Source organism: Physeter macrocephalus, chromosome 12, assembly GCF_002837175.3.
Source record: "Physeter macrocephalus isolate SW-GA chromosome 12, ASM283717v5, whole genome shotgun sequence".
Taxonomy (NCBI): Eukaryota; Metazoa; Chordata; class Mammalia; order Artiodactyla; family Physeteridae; genus Physeter; species Physeter macrocephalus.
Window position 1 is genome coordinate 62472073 of NC_041225.1, and position 19689 is coordinate 62491761.

The following is a 19689-nucleotide window of genomic DNA, read 5'->3' on the forward strand; positions in this document are numbered from 1 at the left end:
GGAAGAAGGAAGAAGGCCTTGGAGGTTGTCTTGAAAGAGAGAGCTCTTGTGCGGGGTTCTGGAGAGAGTGATGTGGAAGTCACGGGCACACAGGTGTCAGTTGGAGGCATGCAAATGCTGAAATTGCTCAGGAGGAGTATTTGGGGATGAAGTCCGTGGGAAAAACCAGCATTTAGAAGATGGGGTGGAGGGAAGAAGGACCAGGCCAGGTGATATAGAGATTGAAGAGAGGTGGTCAAGGAGATGGGAAGGAGAGAAAGAGAGGGGCCATGTATGGCTCACAGAAGTCAACAGAGCAAAAGTGTTCACAGGTGTGATGAGAGGGAAGCATTCAACGAGGGAAGTAGAAAGGAGAAGAAACCAGACATGTAAGAAAAAGTCAAGTTTTGGAGTACCTGGAATGACTAGTAAAAGTGTGGACTTGGACTTGATGAGCCCCATGACAAGTGTCATGATGTGTAGCACGAGCTGGCTGATCAGTTACACTTCCTAAGTCCGTCACTTACGGCCTGGGGCAAATTATTTAAGGGAAGTCTCTGAATCCCTGCTGGTAAACTGTGGATGATTATACCCACTCTAATAGGGAGGGGATGGGGATGATATATCAATGCATGACAATTCTTCTTGTCACTGGCACCTAACAGTGCACTGCCTTGTAGTATGGGTGATCTTTCCACATACCTAACCCTGGTATCTCTAACTAGCCTGCAACCAGTTTTGGGGGCAGAGATTAGGGTTTTAAACTAATTGAAGCCAATGGTCATTTGTTGACCATTTACTACGTGCAAGGTAAGAAGAGGATGTAAAATAAGAAGATCAAAGGGTCAAAAAGAAGCAGCCATGACCCTAAAGGAGAGGGTGTGACTTAGTGAAGGACCCACATGGATGCCCGACCCTAACAGAAGGTGAAGAGTGGCAGGTGCAGCAATTAGTTTCAACTTGCAATTCATTCCCAAATTGCAAATAAAGGGTGGTGGATGGAGAGACTTGCTCTGGTTGGTGGGACCAGCCTTCGAGCCGGCAGGCAGTATTGCATGAGGCTTCTGGGCTGGACAGAGGAGGTGGAGAGGAGGGCAGAAAAATGAGGAAGTTGGGAATTGGCAGGTGAGTTTGAGGAAAGCTAAGAACCTTGGTGGGTTCAAAACAAGAGATCATGGGAAGTGAGGGGAGAAAGGTGTTCTGGGCTGAAGTAGACATAACTAAAGGTGACCCCCAAGGTGTCACACTCTGGTATAATCTCATACCCCCCCCCCCTTGTATACGGTGGCGAAACTGTGACTTACCTCCAACCAAAACAATGTGGAAAAGGGATGTGATATCACTATTGAGATTATATGACATTAGAGGGCAAGGGCCAAGGGATTTGCATGTATATTTAAAGTCCCTAAGTCATTTAACTTTGAGTTAAACAAAAGAGAGATTAGCCTGGCTGTGCCCAATCTAATCAAATGATCTGTTTCAAAGAGGGTCCAGGTCTCCCTGAAGTTAGAGACTCAAAGCAGGAAAGACTTTCTCTCCTTCTGGCCTTGAGGGAAGCCACGTGAATGCTCCAGCTGCAAGGAAATGAATTCTGCCCGCAACCATGTAAGCCTGGAAGAGGAGCCCAAACTTCAGATAAGAATGCACTCTGGCTGACACCTTGATCACAGCAGAGAAACCCAGGTGTGCCTTGCCTGGACTCCTGCCCCGTGGAAACTGTGAGATAATCAATGGGTGTTGTTTTAAGGCACTGCGTTTGTGGTAATTTGTTATGCAGTAACAGGAAACAAATACGTGGACTCCTGTCATGGAGGGCTAGGAAAGCAGGCTAGAAAGTATGGGCTTTGTTATGCAGGCCATAGGGAGCCACTGACTATGTTTCAGCAGAGGGACTTTAGGAAGCTGGTGAGGGTTGGTCAGAACCCCTTGGAGAACATTTAGTCGGGGCATTGCTCCCGGGAGCAGGTCAGTGAAGTTCTGGTGAGGGATTAGCTCTGGGTTGAACCAAGCCAGCTATTCTTCTACCCAATTAAAAAAAAAAAAAAAAAAAAAAAAAGGAGGAAGCAAAATCTGAGTAAAGAAATTGACAGTCATTGAAAAAACCTTAAGGAACTTTAGTGTCCTTGTTGCTAATTTTAAATATTTACTCCTCCCAGAATTCCTGACCTCACAGAAGAGCCTGCGTAGTCTTGCTCTCTTACTGGAAAATTTTTTTGTGTGTGTTCGTTCTATGTTTTCTTGGAAGGGGGACAAAGCAGTAATAAGGGACTGGATGATCTGTAGAGAGTCACTTCCTGTTGGATATTGTCTAGTTCCCCTCCCCTCCTCCCCCCCCAAGATCATAAACCCTGAGACCCGCAAGGAACTCCTCCTTCTCCGATTCTATCTGCTGGAGACAGCTAAGCCAAACAAACTCAGGAAGTGGCAAGAGGTTGGGAAGGGGAGGAAGTTCATGGCACAGAAGGAAAAAGTAAAGAGAATGCCCTGATGTTCAAGGAAGAGGGTAGGGGGGGTGGGGCAGAGAGAAACGAAGGTCACCCCAAGGTTACTTGGCGCCGAGCCTTTCAAATGTCCTGCTTAAGCTTTCAATCAAAACTGGCACAAACAGTGGGTCAGATCTCCCAGGGCCATTCAAATATTAACATTCACCGTGATAAACAGCCCCCCAAAAAGCCCTCTGTAAGCAAATTGGAACAAACAACTAATCTAAAGCGGGTTGCTAAGAGACCAGTGGGGCGGGAGCCAAGTCAGTCCAAGCATCCGGAAAACTCTTTATTTTTTCCGCTTTTGGGGAAGAGAGGAGGAGAGGAGAGGTACCTGTAGATGACTCCATGCTGGTGGAGGAACATGAGGGCTGACGTAACCTCTGCAGCATAGAACCGGGAACGAGGCTCGTCGAATTTTCGGGACCGCTGAATCTGGAACATGAGGTCTCCACCATTTACATACTCCATGACGAAAAAGAGGCGGTCCTGAAAGTAGAGGAGGAAATGCCTTTTAGCGAATTCCGCTGCAGCTGCCCACACATCACAGGCCAGCAAACGTACTATGAGTCCAAAGTAACAGAACCGGCACTCAAGGACCCTAGTAGCACACGTTCCGGAGAGAAGATGAAGGAATTAGGGTACGAAGTGTTATTCTAAAATCTGTCTTACTTTTTTTTTATAGGCGTCAGCTTGGTCTAGTGGGAGAAGCCCAAAATTGACAGAAAGGAGATCTGGGTCTCCGTCTAATTTCTGTTATGACCTTGAAGTGTGACCTTGGACGAGTCTCTGTCCCTTTGCAGGCTCCAGTTACCTTGGTATGTGTGGTGGGTTATATCATGCCCCCCGCCCGGCAAAGGTATCCATGTCCTAATCCCTTAATGTGTGAATGTTACCTTAGATGGCAAAAAAGGACTTTACAGTTGTGATTAAGTTAAGGATCTTGAGTTGGGGAGATTATTTTGGATCACCAGAGTGGGCCTTAAATGCAGTCACAAATGTCCTTATTTTGGATCACCAGGGTGGACCCTAAATGCAGTCACAGATGTCCTTATAAGAGGGAGGCAGAGGCGATTTGAGAAGGGAGGAGAAGGCAACGTGACCAGGGAGGTGGAGATTAGAGTGATGCGGCCACGAGCCAAGGAAGGCGGTGCCACCAGAAGCTGGAAGAGGCAGGGAAGGATCTCTCCTAGAGCCTCTGGAGGGAGCATGGCCCGGCCGACACTTTGACTTCAGCCCAGGGACACTGGTCTCAGACGTCTGGCCTCCAGAACTGTGAGAGAACAGACTTCTATTATTTTAAACCACCAAGTTTGTGGTGATTTGCTACGGCAGTCCTAGGAAACGAATACAAAGCAACATGGACTAATGAGACGGTGAGAGCCCCTCCCATGAGGGCCAAGTCTCACTCTGGAGGATGCTCCTTTTGGGGTTTCCACCCTGGCGTGCTTCCTATGGATTCTGTCCTCAAGAAGGGCCAAACCACAGTCATACCTCATTAGGGGTGGTGCCTTCTCATCTGCCCACCATTCTGAGGTGGGAAGAAGATGGACCGAAATTCACTTTTGCACAGTTTCTTGCCTACAGTTTGCGGAGCCCGTAGAGTGTGGGGTGCTGTGCTAGACAGGAGGCAAAGAGTTATAAACCATCACTGTCCTGAGGCGGCGGTGTGAGTATGGGGGTTATGATACAGGGGCAGAGATGGGAAATGGGTAGAATGATGAAAACAAAATAGGAGCAGAGTGCCTTAAAGACACTGGGTGCTGAAAGGATTAGGAGAAAGGGGAGCTCTCTGAAGTGGTGGGGTCCATGGAGGATTCTAGAAGGAGCTAGGCCCTCCCTTAGAGGAGGAGGAGGTGCGGGAGGTGTCAACAAATACCAGGACATGGGAACAGAGAAGGCTTGGGGACCAGTAAACTGACTACGTCAGCCGGGGAGGAGGTTCATGGAGCAAAGGGGAAACAGCGAGGTTTGAGAGGCCAGAGGGTCAGAGTACATTCTTAACATACAGATATGGTCTCAGCAAAGCTGCCAGGAGGATGTCAGCATATTGTTTTCAATCAGAATTAGTAGAATCATTTCCATGAAGACTGAGTAAAAATCACAATGACACTTTATTCATGGAGCAGCCTTGACGGCATATCTACTTTATAATTGGCATCTCTTTGAAAATGAGTGCATCCCTAAGAATTGTTAGGAATTCAGACTACCTTCTCCCCCCACCACAACCTCCAGAATTATTCAAGCTTTACTGGTATTCACCAAGGCCCTAAGGTCTAGCTTCTCTTCCATTTGTCTTGACCCTCCCCTTCAAAGCCTGTCTTGTTTTCTCCCCCAAGTACAATTTTGTACTCAGGAGTATTCAGAAGCCAACCATTCATTTAATCATCTAGTCCCCATTCAAATCCTTATTTCAAAAATCAAATGATCAGGCCAACCCCAATCCAATGAAACCAGAATTTCCGAGGATGGGACTCAGGCATCAGTAGTTTTCAAAGGTCCCCCTGTGATTCCAGTGGGCAGCAAGGGTGGAGAACCACTCTTCCATCTGGTTTCTGCCAAGGTGAGATATATGGATTATAAATTATTGGAGTTTTCCTCCTTTTTCTTTTCAAGGATCTCCCAAGAACACAGGTCCTCAAACTTGTGCATCAGAATCTGACAGAGGCTTGTTAGAACATGGATTCCTCCCCAGCTCCTCCCGCCCCGCAGAGTTTCTGATTCAGATCTGGGTTGGAGCCTGAGACTCTGCATCTCTTAGTTTCCAGGTGATGTTATGCTGCTGGCCAGGGACCCCCACTTTGAGAACCACTGCCCTAGAGCACTTGGGGCAAGGCTTTCCCATGGCAAGAACAGCTGCGTCATGCATTCAACACTGCCCTAATCTAGCTGAACCACCATCAGAAACAGCTGCTGCAATGCCAGTCCATGGTCACCAACTTGGACTTGGGCTTTAGCAACAATGGAGTATTTCCTTGCTTGTGCCTGAAAGAATCCAAATTTCTAAGGAGGAAAAATCTCCCCTCCCCATCCTGCCTCCCTGGCTGCTTTTTTTTTTTTTTTTTTTTTTGCGGTACGCGGGCCTCTCACTGTTGTGGCCTCTCCCGTTGCGGACCGCAGGCTCCGGACGCACAGGCTCAGTGGCCATGGCTCACGGGCCCAGCCGCTCTGCGGCATGTGGGATCCTCCCAGACCGGGGCACGAACCCGTGTCCCCTGCATCGGCAGGCGGATTCTCAAGCGCTGCGCCACCAGGGAAGCCCCCTGGCTGCTTTTTATACTGCAACACCGGACACACGGCATTTAAGGATAGGGGCCGTGTAGTGAGAAAGAAGAGCTCCCACGCTGATTTCATCACTTACTGGCTGTGTGACCTCAGGCAAATGAGTTCAGCCCTCTGTGCTCAGTTTTCTCATCTGTGAAAATGAGGCTGATGATAGGACGCACCTTACAAAGTTCTTATGAGGATTAAATTACATATTAAAGTGCCTGGCTCATAACTGTTCCTCCATAAAGACTGTCTGTTACTATTGTTATTACAGTATTCTAGCTAGAGGTATGATAGTTAATACGGTCATTATCGAGTCTTCGTTTTCCCTGTCCTTTCAGCAGTATTTTCCCCTGATCACCTCCTCTCCCAACAAACGCTTGCTCCCCTTAGCTTTCAGCAGGTTCTTCCCTGTGATTGTGGCAGGTTTTGTTCTGCCTTCTCTTGTAGGCTTCTCCTCTCTCCAGCCTAACTTAAAGTTAGGTGTTGGAATCCCACAAGGCAGTGTTCTAGGCCCTCCCCTTTCCGTACTTGCTGAGTGATCTCATCCACACCCACGGTGGCTACTGCACCTTGACACCTATGACTCGCAAACATCTCCCTCCATCCTAGACCTCTCCTCCAATCTGTGGACCCATTTACCCAGCTGTGGTTCTGACATCTCCCTCTTGAGTGCCTCAAAGGCACTCAAACCCAACATGTTCAAAACTGCTTCATAATCTTCCCCCAGCAAACTGGTCCTTGTCCAGGGTGCCTGTCTCAGGGCAGGGCTTAACCAACCAGCCAAGTGTGTAAGTCAGAAACCTGAAAGTCATTCTCAATACCTCCCTCTCCTTTATCCCTCATATCCATCACCAAGCCCTACTGCTTTTACCTTTTGTACCTTTGCACTTACTCTGTACCTGTTACATTTGCCTTTCTGTTGTCACCGCCATCATGGCCACCATTCTCACCCAAGCAGTTATCATCTCTTGCCGAGATTCTTGCCAGCGCCTCTTACATCGTCTCTTGTCGAGATTCTTGCAAGTGCCTCTTACATCAGTAAGATGTAAGACTGATTCCAGCTCCCCGCCCCCGCAGCCCTGCCCCACCAAACGCTCATCACACTGTGGGCAGAGCTACCCTGCTGAAATGAAAATCTGATTACAATGCCTCCCCCCCATTCCTTCCCTCCTTCTACTGCCTCTTTCAAAGGTTTCCTGATACTCTTGGAATAAACAGAAAAACTCCCTAATATGCCTCACGGCCTGTGTGATCTGGCCCTATCTAATTCTTCTGAGTAAGAAGCACTTTCAGCTGTTCCCTGTTCCCTCCACCCCAACAGCAAACTCCCTCCTGCCACAGGGCCTTTGCTCATGCAGCTCCCTCTGCTTGGCACGTTTTCCCCTCTCCTTTCACCTAACTAATCCCTCCTTGTCCTTCAGATTTCAGTGCAACCATCTTTTCTTCTAGGAAGCTGTCCCTAACTTTTCTGACCAGGTCAAATCCTCCTATTACATACGACACTCTCCAGTGGGTCTTTGATTTGTGTCACTGATTTATGTCTTTCTCCGCCAGCAGTCTGTATACTTCATGAGGGCGGGAACTATTGGTAATTCTGCCCTGTTGGTTTTTAAGGGAATTAGTCTAACCCCAAAGAAAAGCGGCTATAATTCCCTTTAAAAACAAGCATCATGTGGGGAGAAGAACTAAAAAAGTTTAGGGGGCTGTAAGAGAGGAACAAAACCAAAGGGTGCTCTGATATCTGTATCTGCAATTTCTTACTGCTTAGGGAGTTAAAGGCTTCAGGATGAGTCAGCCTACTGCCCTAGGCCTCCTGCCTGCAGAATGTGCCCATGAGTGCCCACTCTGCCCATTTCACCCTCAGGGGGTCTGTCTGTATCAGCGCCCAATATTTGGTATAGCTTTGAACAGTTCTTTGGTTCCGTGGACAGGTGTCTTCACCTCCCCGTGAGATGGTCAGTTCCCTGAGGAACACACCTTATACTTGCCAGCAATCGCCATCACCGCTACCAGCTCAGAGGCGCTCAATAAAAATCTGCTCATCCAACGTTCACTCCGTGTTAGCATCTTGAGGGAGGGATTCTCACTGGTTTAGTTCCTCATTGTACCCCCAGCAACTAGAATGGAGCCTGGCACAGAGTGGGTTCCTAGTGTGTCTTTGTTGAATGCACGAGGTCTTAAATACCCACCGCAGACGAGGCCCTGGTTGCTGGAAATTCAACAGTAAACCAGAGTTGGTTTCCCCATGTTATTTCTATTGTTAACCTCGTTTTGAGTTATTCTAACTTTAGCCCGTTTGAACTTCAGTTTTAACTTGGTTTTCTACTCAATACGGCTCAATATGCATGGTCCCAAAGCATGGTCAACCCTTTTGACATAGGAAGGACTGTTTTTAAAGCAAGAAAAGTTTTTCACTTCTCCTCCCTCCTTTCAGTGAGTCTGGATTGTTTCTGACCTCCACACCTAACACATTTGAGAAGCATGTTTTGATGCAGAGTGGGAACCTCAAGTCATTCTGGGAACTGCTTAATTACATAAACTGAAATCAAAAGAAAGCTGGCAAACCCAGCAGCTACTCATTAATCCCCTCTTGGCATCAGCAGAAAACAAAACAAAACAAAACCCCAACTTCCTTGTAAAGTAAGCAAATATGTTTTCTGAGGTAATCAAAGATTTTAAAAGCCTTATTCTACCTCCTCCTCCCTTAATCACACCTGAATGTCTGAAAAGTTACGGTCTTGTGATAGCAAGTAAAATAATAAAATCAGGAAAGAGATTATATGTCATGGCGATTTAGGGTAAGAATAGTTAATGATGACCTACAAGCCGGAAGGGCCACGCCATGTGTTTGAAATTCCCATTGGGCTCCATTTTCCCAGAGTGCTAACCTTCCCTGACTTTGAAGGGAAAACTAGGCCCTCCCTGTTCATCTTTCAAGGTGTGATGGATCGCCAGAGGCTTCCTCTCAGCAGCACGTCACGTCCTGCCAATTGGGTTTGTTTAGACACACATTCTCCATCGTTTGTTAGCTGTTTATGTGTGCAAAGATTCTATCACTTTTGAATCAATTTGACAGGAACAGTCCGCCTTTGATGTGCCAATGACAGGATGAACAATCTCTCTAAGGTACCATCTAAGGGAATCATGGGGCCTGACCTCATACTCTGTAGGATCTCCTTTTCTCTCCATGTCTCCATCATTTAACCTATCAACTCGACAGGTCTCTCCTGGGTGCTCTGCCCTGAGGTAGGTGACTGGGAGATATGGAAGATGATATAAGCCATGGCTTTGATTTTTGGGAGCTAGGAATTGAACACAGGAAACCACAGAAAGCAACACGAAATGCTCTGTCATTATGTGCTAAACCCTTCTGTATCAAATCAGATTGTGAAACCTGTGTATCTGGGACCTTATCTTCTTAGGCCCCTAGAGAAGAACTGTCTGTCATCCAGGCCTTAGCACTTACAGAAAATCATTATAAGAAACACTCATAAGGAAATTCTTTCTGCAGGTTATTTTCCATAATACAACTGGTATTGATGGAACTAGCCATTGCTATAGGAATTTGGTTGAGACAAATCTGAATTAGGGAAAGACCACAACTGAGGTCTTGAACAACAGAAGGTGGAAGGAGCAGAGAGCCTGGCAAGTTAGAAGCACAGCCCTGAAGGGCAGAGGTAAGCAAAAGTGGCCATTGCCTGTGGGGATGAGGAGGGTAAGAGTAAGCCAGTGACAAAACTTGGATATAGGAATGGAGGAGACAGATTCGATGGTGGGGTGAGGCCAGATGGTTCTGAAAACACAGGTGGGAAGCGAAGAACTCTAGAGATCTTCTGAGTTGTAAAATGGCATAACTAAAGCTGATTAAAAAAAAAAAAACTATTCTAAAAGCAGAGTTTATGATGGATTGAAGGAAGGCTGCTTGAAGTTATTCCATCTCTTCCCTATTTCCACTGTGTTAACTGTTTTATTATCTTTGAGAAAGACCAACAAGCAACCCTCCCTCTCCTCTATTACACTTCCTGGATCGAACGAAAGGAAAGATCCAACCACTCTGGGAAACGTAACCACCTCAATTTTATTTCCCCACCGAGACGGAACAGCCAACATCACAATAAACTAGAAACAGTCAACCATGAGCGAGACTCTCCAGCTCTCAGGCAGACGTACCATACGTGGACCACACGCAGAGCCTTGTTCAACTGGTGTCACAGACCTTCCACTAAGTTTGGTGAAAGAGAGCTGTAGATAATAAAAAGAAAGGATCTTTCTTCTCACTGAAGACTTACCTGCCAATTAACAGAGAATGAGAGTCTCATCTGAATCATAATTATGATCAGTGATGCAAATTTTCTTATGCAATAACACTAACAATTATCACCCCAAAAATGTCATTTAAAAAGATTCATGTTCACACATTCTCAGCCCTTCTCAGCTTTCTCCCCCTTTCACCACCTCCCATTGTGCAAGGCCTTACTCTGTTGTGGTCTTTGCCAAATTCAGATTTATCTCAACCAAATTCCTACAGCCATGGGCAATTCCATCAACGCCAAGAGTGGAACGGAGAATACAGAATGGGTTTTCACATCGCTGTTTCTTATAATAATCTTCTATAAGTCACAGATGGTAGAGTCTACCCTCCTTTGGGTAAAAGGGGAGAAGTATTTTTTGTGGGGGAAGTATTAACCTAATCAGAATCGGCCAAATAGTAAAAATTCCCCACAAAAGTCTGTTGGTTGAGAAGGTATAAATTTCATTCATGTCCACCTAATATTTGTTTCCAACTGCTTTTAACTCTGCTTATTGGAAGTACACAGGACACCTCAAGTCTAAAGTGACCTAAAGCTGTACTAAACCGACTCACTCGATAAAGCTCAAAATAAACATTTCCCGCCTCTGATTAGAGCTGCACTTAGCCCAGGGAGAAACTTCAAGTTACTGCCAACCTGCCCCACGCACACTGATCTGTGTGTGAAAGCGAGGGGAAAGGGGGAAAGGCTTTGGTTCAATACGTCAGAGAACACTTGCCTTTCATAGGGTCATCAACATCTTAGGAAAAAGAAGTTTCTATCACATGACATGATAGGACATACAGAATAGCCCCCAAATAGGCTACATCTCAGTGATGCTGACACCAGAGTGACCTCATGCCACGAATAAGAGCAACATCTAAAGGTAAGTGGGAATAATGGTCTGTTGTTAGTTTTCTCTTTGAAAATGACAGAATCAAGGGGGTTTGGATGGGGAACATGGCAGTGAAATGTGCAACGGCGTGGTTTTGCTGAGGCTCCTTCTTTTTATTCCACTGCATTAGCAGAGTGTCAGCATCACCTCACAGTACCAGGCTTCTTCTTGGTTTTTCACCCACTGGCTGCTTTCTCCATCAAGTGCCACTCCTGGGGTGTGGCTTCTGGCTACTGTCCTCTGTCCCTGGCTGTTGACCTGGACTCCAGGAAAGCAGCAAGGCATCAGGAACCTTGCCCCTCACTCATCTGCCCAACTTAGCAGCCTGGCCATCTTGTAGAGGTTTCACGCTCTGCAGTGTGGCTGTTGCCCACTGAGAATCTGGTCTGCCCGTTCTGGGCAAGATGGTGACGCAGGCCAAATCTGTCTTTGACGATACCAAGAGTTAATTTAAACAGAAAGAAAACACTGTCACCACTGTCACCACTGTCACCATCAGTCAGCTGTCTGAAGCCAAAGTTAAGAACTGAATGAATGTTCCCTCTAAGTGTTTTTAAGCAAAGGAATGAAAGTATTCTTGTTCTAAGCCCATTTCCCCATCCAGCCAAGGCCCATGTGATAGTCTTGCCCTTTACCAACACTCTTTTCATGAGCTCAGGCTTTCCCTCTCAATCCACTGTGTGACTGCATCAAACTCTGACTGTCCCGCCAATACTTCCTGTGTCTCCAGCAGGATGTAAGGCCCAACAGGTGGGCCTCAAGACTCCCCTTTCTTGTGTATCCCCACCTTATCTAGGCTTGGTGCATGTCTAGCTGGTAAAGAGGAACTAAATGAGTCTCTCTGGTCTCCAGCTCAGATGCTAGAGACGGACCCCAGGCAGAATGGAAGCAGTCCATGTAGCTGCTACTCTGATTCCGGAAACTTCAGATGTCACCTTATTTCCCGTGCCCAACACAAAAAGAAGCCCTACAGAGGTCACACTTGAGGTCTGATTTCCAGGAGGCTCATGCACCTACTGTTGTAAATAAAGCCTACAGCCCTGGGTCAGGCCAGCCATGAACTGTGTTATGGCTGCAATTGTTGTTGCTGTTTTCTCTCTCGTTGTTTTTTGTTTCTTGGCCTGCTTGCTTGCTTAATTCGATTTAGAATGAAATTCTGCTAACCAATTCAGGGATTACAATGTACCCACATCAATGTTAAAATGGCCAGTCTATTCAGTGAAAAGTAACCAAGGAAATGTTTTTCCAATTTTACACATATGAAACAGCCGTTCAGTTAACTTTACATACCGCTGTCAACATCACAATAGTTCCTCTTTTCTTACCAAGGAATATACAAAGTTCCTGTGACAGTTGTAAACATAAGCAAATACCAGGTAGCTGACCCTAAAGAGAGAAGGTACATCACTATTTCTCTTCAGTTGTGGGAAGGAAAGATAACCTGCTTAGATGGAAATATTTAGGTTGAGCCCACCGTAGAGAGAAGAAAGGAAAGCTTTCCCTCACACCCCCTGCCTTGGTGTAGCAGTCAGAGCTGATCCTACACGTAGGGGGCAGTGATGTGGTGAGAACCTCTGTTTAGCCTGCAGACCGGATAACAGATGCGCACTGTGGTCTATGCAGCAAATACCTGGGTTTCCAATGAAACATTATTTCTCCACTTGGAACGCTGGAAGGATGGCACTCTCTTCCATTCCAAAGCTTACGCATTCACTAGGACCCGGCTCACGCCCGATTCAGCCAACACTGACCTCTTCCCTTCCTGATCTGCTCCGGAGCTTTCTGTCTGCACCAGTTTGAGCTCTTGGTTATTCTTACAACACTCTTTGGTAGAAGCAGGACACAGGTAGCAACTGCTCCTGTAGCAGTTGGACTCTGCTGGTCATACCACACGGTCAGTGTGGTATCCGATTCTGGGCACCACATTTGATGCTGACAAACTAGAGTTCTTACAGAGGATGGCAAACAGGAGGGTGTGGAGAAGCCGAGACCTATAAGAAGCGGCTGAAGGAAGTGGCAATTGTCAGCCTCAAGAAACCCACTCTTAGAGGATGCTGAGAGTCCGAGCTGAATGAATGAACAAATGAATTAGCTATCAAACAAACTGAAGAGGAACTCTCTTCAAACGTGTGAAGTATTGCCATGTTGGTAATCAACTGCAGGACTGCCATGTTGGTAAAGACAATCTGTGATATTGCAGATTAACTAAGACCAATGGGTAGAAGATAAACTGAGGCCCCTTTTATCAAAGTCTAGGAAAGACTTTAAAGAACTCCAGCCTTCTATCTGGATCCGGCTGCCTTGCTCTGCAGTGAATTCCTTCCAACCTGAGGATGCCAGCCTTGTATGGATTATCACTTTGCAGGGTTGTTAACAGAAACGCTCTTTGTTCATTGAGGGGATGGGCCAGATGAGCTGGCTGAGCCACAGAATCCCTTGGGAGCATTTTAAAGCATGCAGATTTCCAGGCCCTTTGATCAGAGCTTCTAACTCTGGCTGGGCCCTGGGAATGTTCACTTCGTTTTAAATTCCCCAGGTAGCTCCAAATGCTCAGTGAAGTTTGGGAACCACTGGACTGGACAACTGTCCTGGCTTCTGACATCAAGATCTGGTGATTTCATTGCATTTGGTTCTGCATCTTTTTGTGAGAATTTCATGTGTTGGTAAGTCCAACCAAAGTGTAAATTCTTGGACCAATGGTTTCTAGCTTTCCTTCAGCCCAGGACTCTTGACAGACAAGGTGTACTCTAAGGAAAACCATGGCTTTCCACAACAGGAGGTATCTCCTGGAGTCACCAGGGCCATGTCTCCTGCATCTGGCTGCATCCCTACAATGCTTCATACCATGCTGGGCTCATCCAAGCCACTCCACTAATGCCATAATAAAGCTCTTATGGGTAGCTGATACCATGCTGTACCGTGGTTTTGCAACTGTGGGGCCATACGAAAACAAATCAAGGGCCTGAAATTCCCACCCGCAGTTAGACAGCTGTGGTTTCACCACATTATTGTATTCTTTGTCTTTTCCTTTTTATCAGTCCCACTTGGCTTGACTTGCAGTCCTATAGACACCTTGTTGGATTCATATGCATGGCTGCCCCAAACCAAATAAACCACACCATGATGGCAAGAAAGCTCTGCTGACATGTCCACTGTGCTAAATTCCCTTTCATGTTCTGACTCCTTTAATAAAGCCGAAATGAAAATGTGCTAATCTGGGGAAAATTGGAAACTTGGAAATAATACACTAATGTATGCATACAACTCAATCTTGTGGATTCTGAACACTTGATCACATTGTTTTAGATCTTAAGTGGCATGGCTGGTGGCTGCAGGCAAGCTGAAGAGGATTTCCATACCACTTCACTAATACTTTCATTTGATGACAGATAGAGCATGAATAGAGGTTTTTCATTATTGAATTCTTTGATCTCCATACTTCCACCCAGGTTTACTCTGAACCCCAGGCAGTGTGGTGAGATAAACTTGTAAGTATTTGGTGTAATAGCACAGTGTCCTCTCCAAGGAACTGTTTAACCTCAGCTGGATTCCGGCATGTGTTGTTTTTTAAAAAATCCATGAGCACAGACTCCAATCAACACTATGCAGTCTACATTCAGCAGGTGTAGGTGTTTGTAGAAGCAGAACAAAAACAGCCTGTGTTTAATCTGTTCACAAACCTTTTGTTCTTAATGACCTGAAAAGGTGGTGAAATAGACAGAGCAAGTGAGAGTTTCAGGACCAAGTCACAGCTCTGATACAAACCGGGGGCCGGCAATTCCGAGAGGAGGCTGGTTTCTCTAAATGTAGAAATCCATGATCTAAATAGACTTGTTAATGACACGAATGAGGAAAAAGACTTGGAGAACCTCAAATGAAATGTTCATAACTTGACTGTAGTCGGTCCCTGTTTGTAGAACTCTGTCAGTGGATGTTTTTGAATGTTCTGATAGCCTTCTCCATCCACATCCTCACCGGCCTGGTGTAGTGGTCCAAACTCAGCCTCTGGACCCAGACTGCTTGTGTTCAAAACCTAGCTCAGCTACTCTCTGTGTGAACTGGACAATCAGGCGTGTTGGTTTCCCCATCTGTAAAATCAAGATTCAATAGTAGCTACTTCTTGGAAAATTATAATAGATTATCCTTATCGTAGGTGTCTGGCCTCCAAAAAACTGCTCAGGAAAATATTAGTTTCAATTTTTCATTCACAAGCCTCCATTCAGTAGCTTCATATGGCTCAGTGATGAACACATTTCAAATCAGTCCCTTAGTTTGTATTTATAGAGGGCTTTCAAAAAGGCTACAGTCTAGCTGGAGGAATGAGAAGCTCCAATGAAATAAGAGTTAACATCACAGGAGGGTATTTTATTATTTGTGGATTTATGATGAAGAACCAGTGAAGGAAAGCTCCACGGAAGAGCTGGGACTTAGAGGTGGAAGGGAATCAAAACGAGGAGAGTTTGGGTCTTCCAGGTGTAGGAGAACCATGAAATCACAGAGATGGGATGCATTTGGTAGACTTTGGGAATGGTGAGGAGGTCTGGCTGTTGGAAGCAAACCATCTCTATCTCGGCCTTTTTGTTTTTCTTAGAAAATTATAATCTAAAGTTTAATGTGAGGACACAATTTACAAGTGGAAACTGACAATGGCTATAATTTATTGAGCAACTACTACCTGTGAAGTATGAGCTACTTTTCCACTGATGCAACAATCTTGAAAGCAGGTGTTACTATCCCCATTTTCCATGAAGAACCAGTGGCTCAGAGGAGTAAGCTGACTTGGCTGAGGCTACTGGTAAGTAGTACAGCTAGAATTTGAACCCAGATCTGTCTGCCCCAAAGCCAGGGCTCTTTCCGTCACCCTCAGCATCATTCAATAAAGCTGACAATAGAGTTCACATTTTATGTATCAAAAATAATGGTGCTTGGGGCTAAGGTTAGAGACCCTGTGTTCACGTCTGCACATTAAACCTCTGCTCAGGCTGTATTTGTAGAGGTGGTCTTGAATCTCTAGGACACAAATTCTGGTGCTTTTTGAAGCAGCATGACAGGGATTTGTTCCTCTCTCTGGGACTCCTGACCCTCTTTAGAGCCAACACAGAATCTAGGTGAATACAACGTCATGTCTTTTATACAGTGGTCTGCTCTTTGGCAAATTCCACCATCTGGACCACCACTGTGAAACTGTAAGGGGAAAAATGTCCCCTGAGTGGGGGAGAGAAAACACTGGTGCCACGACCCATATTATCCATGACAACAGGAGCTAACACCACTCTCAAGTCCACGGGCCAAGGGACACGTTGTGATACTGCAGGCAAAATTAAGGTTAGGATTTTAACCTTAAGAAAACTCCATTCTTCCTAGCTTATTGGAGCAGTAAGGTGGGAAATAAAGATAAAGGAGCATACTAGAATTGACCAAAAAATTGCCAATCTGGGGCTGTTTAAAGTAGGAACAGCAGTCCTAACTTCTTATAGCCCTGAAGGTGTTATTATACCAAAGTCACCAAGTAAAACTAAAATAACGTTCAAAACTCTTTCTACCAAGGCTTAAAAATATGTGCTGATTTTATTATTACAACAATAATTCTATTGGTATTAGTGATAATACAATGATATAGTCTGGAAAAAATTTTCCATCAAAAAGGTTTACTTGGGCTTCCCTGGTGGCGCAGTGGTTGAGAGTCCGCCTGCCGATGCAGGGGACGCGGGTTCGCGCACAGTGGTGAGAGGCCCGCGTACCGCAAAAAAAAAAAAAAAAAAAAAAAAGGTTTACTGGTTGACAAGAGCTCATATTACCTTTGTAACATGGAAATCTGAATTTCCTGATAAATGCTAGATAAATAAACTGATTTCAAAGTTGTGGAAACTAATTTTTTAAATGGTCAGAAAATATATGAACGAATATTATGTTTTAAACTGTAAAGCACCATATGTATTTGTTATTGTTGCTGATTCACATAGTTCTTGCAAAGCACACACTTAAAAAAAAATCTCTACTTATAGAAACATACCACAGATGCATATCACACCGTTACCCAGACAAGACCTACCCTTAGCCTTCAGAAATCACTCCAAAGAACAGTTATGTGACCTTAACTTTACCAGTTACATGACTGGCAATTTGGAGAGATTTCACCCTGCAGGTGGTGAGCTGTAGGTAAGGGAGAATTGTAAGTGAGAGTTCTAAAGAGGCTTCCATGTAAAAGACAGTATCCCAAATGCTCTAATTTGCTGCCTCACTGAAAAATATGCTGCTTCTCCACTCAAGAGCCTTCAGTCACTTGGAACGAAACCCAAATTACCAGTAGTAGTGCTTTTCAAACTTTAGCATGCCTAAGAGTCAACTGGACACTTTTTAAAAAACACAGATTCCTGGGCCCCAAAATACTGAGCCTGTAAGGTCTAGATTGGTACGTGAGACTCCGCATTTCCCAGAATGAGAAATGAGCTTCGTCCCAACAAGCTCCCAGGTGATGCAATGCTGCTAGTCTAGGGATCACACTTTGCGTGACCCCACTTTGAGTAGTTCAGGTTAGAACCGCCCCCAGTCTGGTGGTAATCTAGATTTCAGCCTATCTCACGACTTCCTACCTGAGTTGATTTCTCTTCATATGGCAACCACTCCTTGCTCTTGGTCACTTCCGAACCATCCTGGCAACTCTGCTCCAGGTCCCTCCTCTCCACCTATCAAACACTTCCTATTCTCTTCCTCCTTAGTGGTGCCTTTTCCAGTGAAGACAGTATTGAGAAAACTCATCCTCCTGTGAATTCATGGCAGTACCTAAAACAGCCATGTGATGATTAATCATACCCTGTACATTGTAACCTTATACCATTGGCTTACATCGTTAGGACAGAGAGTTTTATTTAACTCAGTGTTATTTTTTTTACCCCACTTCTTCAACTGGACTTCCTCAGTCCTTGAGAGCAGGAATTATACCTTGCATATAACAGTCAATCGATTAACAATGACTGAGTAATTAGACTTACCGATCAATATAGTTAATATAATTTTGGTTCGACTTAGGTAAGGTTGTCTAAGTTACTAAGATGGGTGAGTATCATTACTCTAGACAAGCCAATTCAACACTGTTTCATGGTCTTGGTTCTCAGGGCGGCCCCTGAGGTCTCTTTCTGAATTCTTTATTGGACCTAACAGAGCAGGCATGCTCGGAAATTAGATTACTTGAGTGGCTCACCCAAATGGACTACTTCTCTTCCTCCTGGATACAAACCAGCTTAGGTTTATACCCATTCATGACCCTACTTTTAGGAATTCCACTGGGGAATCTACCCACCAATGATGTAAAGTACAGGCAAACCATCGGAGTCTCACATGGACGACAAAAACAAAAGATTTTTCAATTGCCTTCTGACTAATTCCTTACTTAGTGAAATAATCAGTGAGCTGGTGAGGAAACCCTACTTTCAACCACAGTGTTATGCAAAAAATGTGCATTCTCTTGCAATACTGACTTACAAACAATCCAATGCCAGGAAACTCTAACAAATGCCTGGAAAAGGGGTATATTTCCAGATTCATATGACTTTTACTGTTCCTCTGTGTTGCGTCAGATTCTTGGGTTTGCGGCGTGGGAGGAGAGCTAAGAAACTATTATGAAGTGATGGGCAATCCTGCAACTTTGGGCTTCCAGGCTTTGCTAAACTAACTGGAAGTTTGGTTCATTCACTTCATGAAAGGCAATCAATCTCTGGCAGATATTTTTTGAGCACCTACTAGATGCAAGACAGTCCAACCCGGAAACTGCTCATTCCCCATCTCTCTCTCCAAACTCCAAGACGTTGTCTACCCTTGAAATCATACATGTGGTTTCATTTTGTACCAGGTCGGCTGGGCCTACACCTGTGTATCTGAATATGTAGATGAGATGAGCATGACTTTAAAACAGCACTCAGCTCACTGCCTTGGGCCGAGAGATACCCTTTCACCTCTGGCTCCCAGGCACGGCCGAAACTGCTTCTCAGGGCTCTAAACCAATACTTTAATACCATTCTTTGCTCATGAAACCACTGCACCAAAATATTTTGATGGACAAGGACTCACTATCTAGTACACTTCATCAGTCTGGCATTTGTTCAAATATGAGATTGTGATAGCTTGAACAGGAGCAAACTGGAAATACATCTTTATAAAGAAATACATTGCTTAGCCAATTGATAGCCGAGTCAAATGCTCAAATGTACAAACCTTTATAATTAATTTAAGAACACACATTTTTAAGTACATCAACAGCACCCATCTATTTGGCCAGTGTGCTAACTCAAATTACCCTTATCTTTTTATCAGGGAAGGTTCTGAGGAACCTCTACCTGGCGACAATCTGTGAGCAGTTCTAACTCCTGTCACCTTTCTGAACACATTCCATATATTTCAGATTTACCACCAATTCTAATTGCCCAAATTAGTTTTCTTTTGCTATGCATCTGTTTGGATTAGATAAAACTCTGCCAACTTGGTTAAAACAGGAGCACTGACAAAAGAATCATTAGCAACAGCTCCCCACTAACCCAAAGGCAGACCTCACCAGGACTAACTCTCCTCTTCTCTGTGAAGCCCTCGACCAAGTTCCCACGTACTTACAACCCAGGGTCAGCCAGTGACAACAGTTGCCTGTAGCCTAACAGCACAGCGAGAAACTTCTGCCCTGCTCTAATCATCCAAATGGAAAATTTACGAGAGATACAGACAGATCAGGTCACAGACTATGTCCTGAGCACTAGAAATAACTTATTTTCACAATTTATTTCAA

At 45.0% G+C, this 19689-nt stretch overlaps 1 protein-coding gene across 1 annotated transcript in view; it reads right to left on the bottom strand.

The window, feature by feature from the left end:
* The window catches only part of PRKCE (protein kinase C epsilon), a 169511-nt gene that overhangs the window by 81209 nt on the left and 68613 nt on the right, over positions 1-19689 (bottom strand). The window contains exon 6 of the mRNA XM_028496538.1: positions 2797-2951. Coding sequence (XP_028352339.1) covers positions 2797-2951 — 155 coding nt within the window. The remainder of the gene's footprint in view (positions 1-2796; positions 2952-19689) is intronic.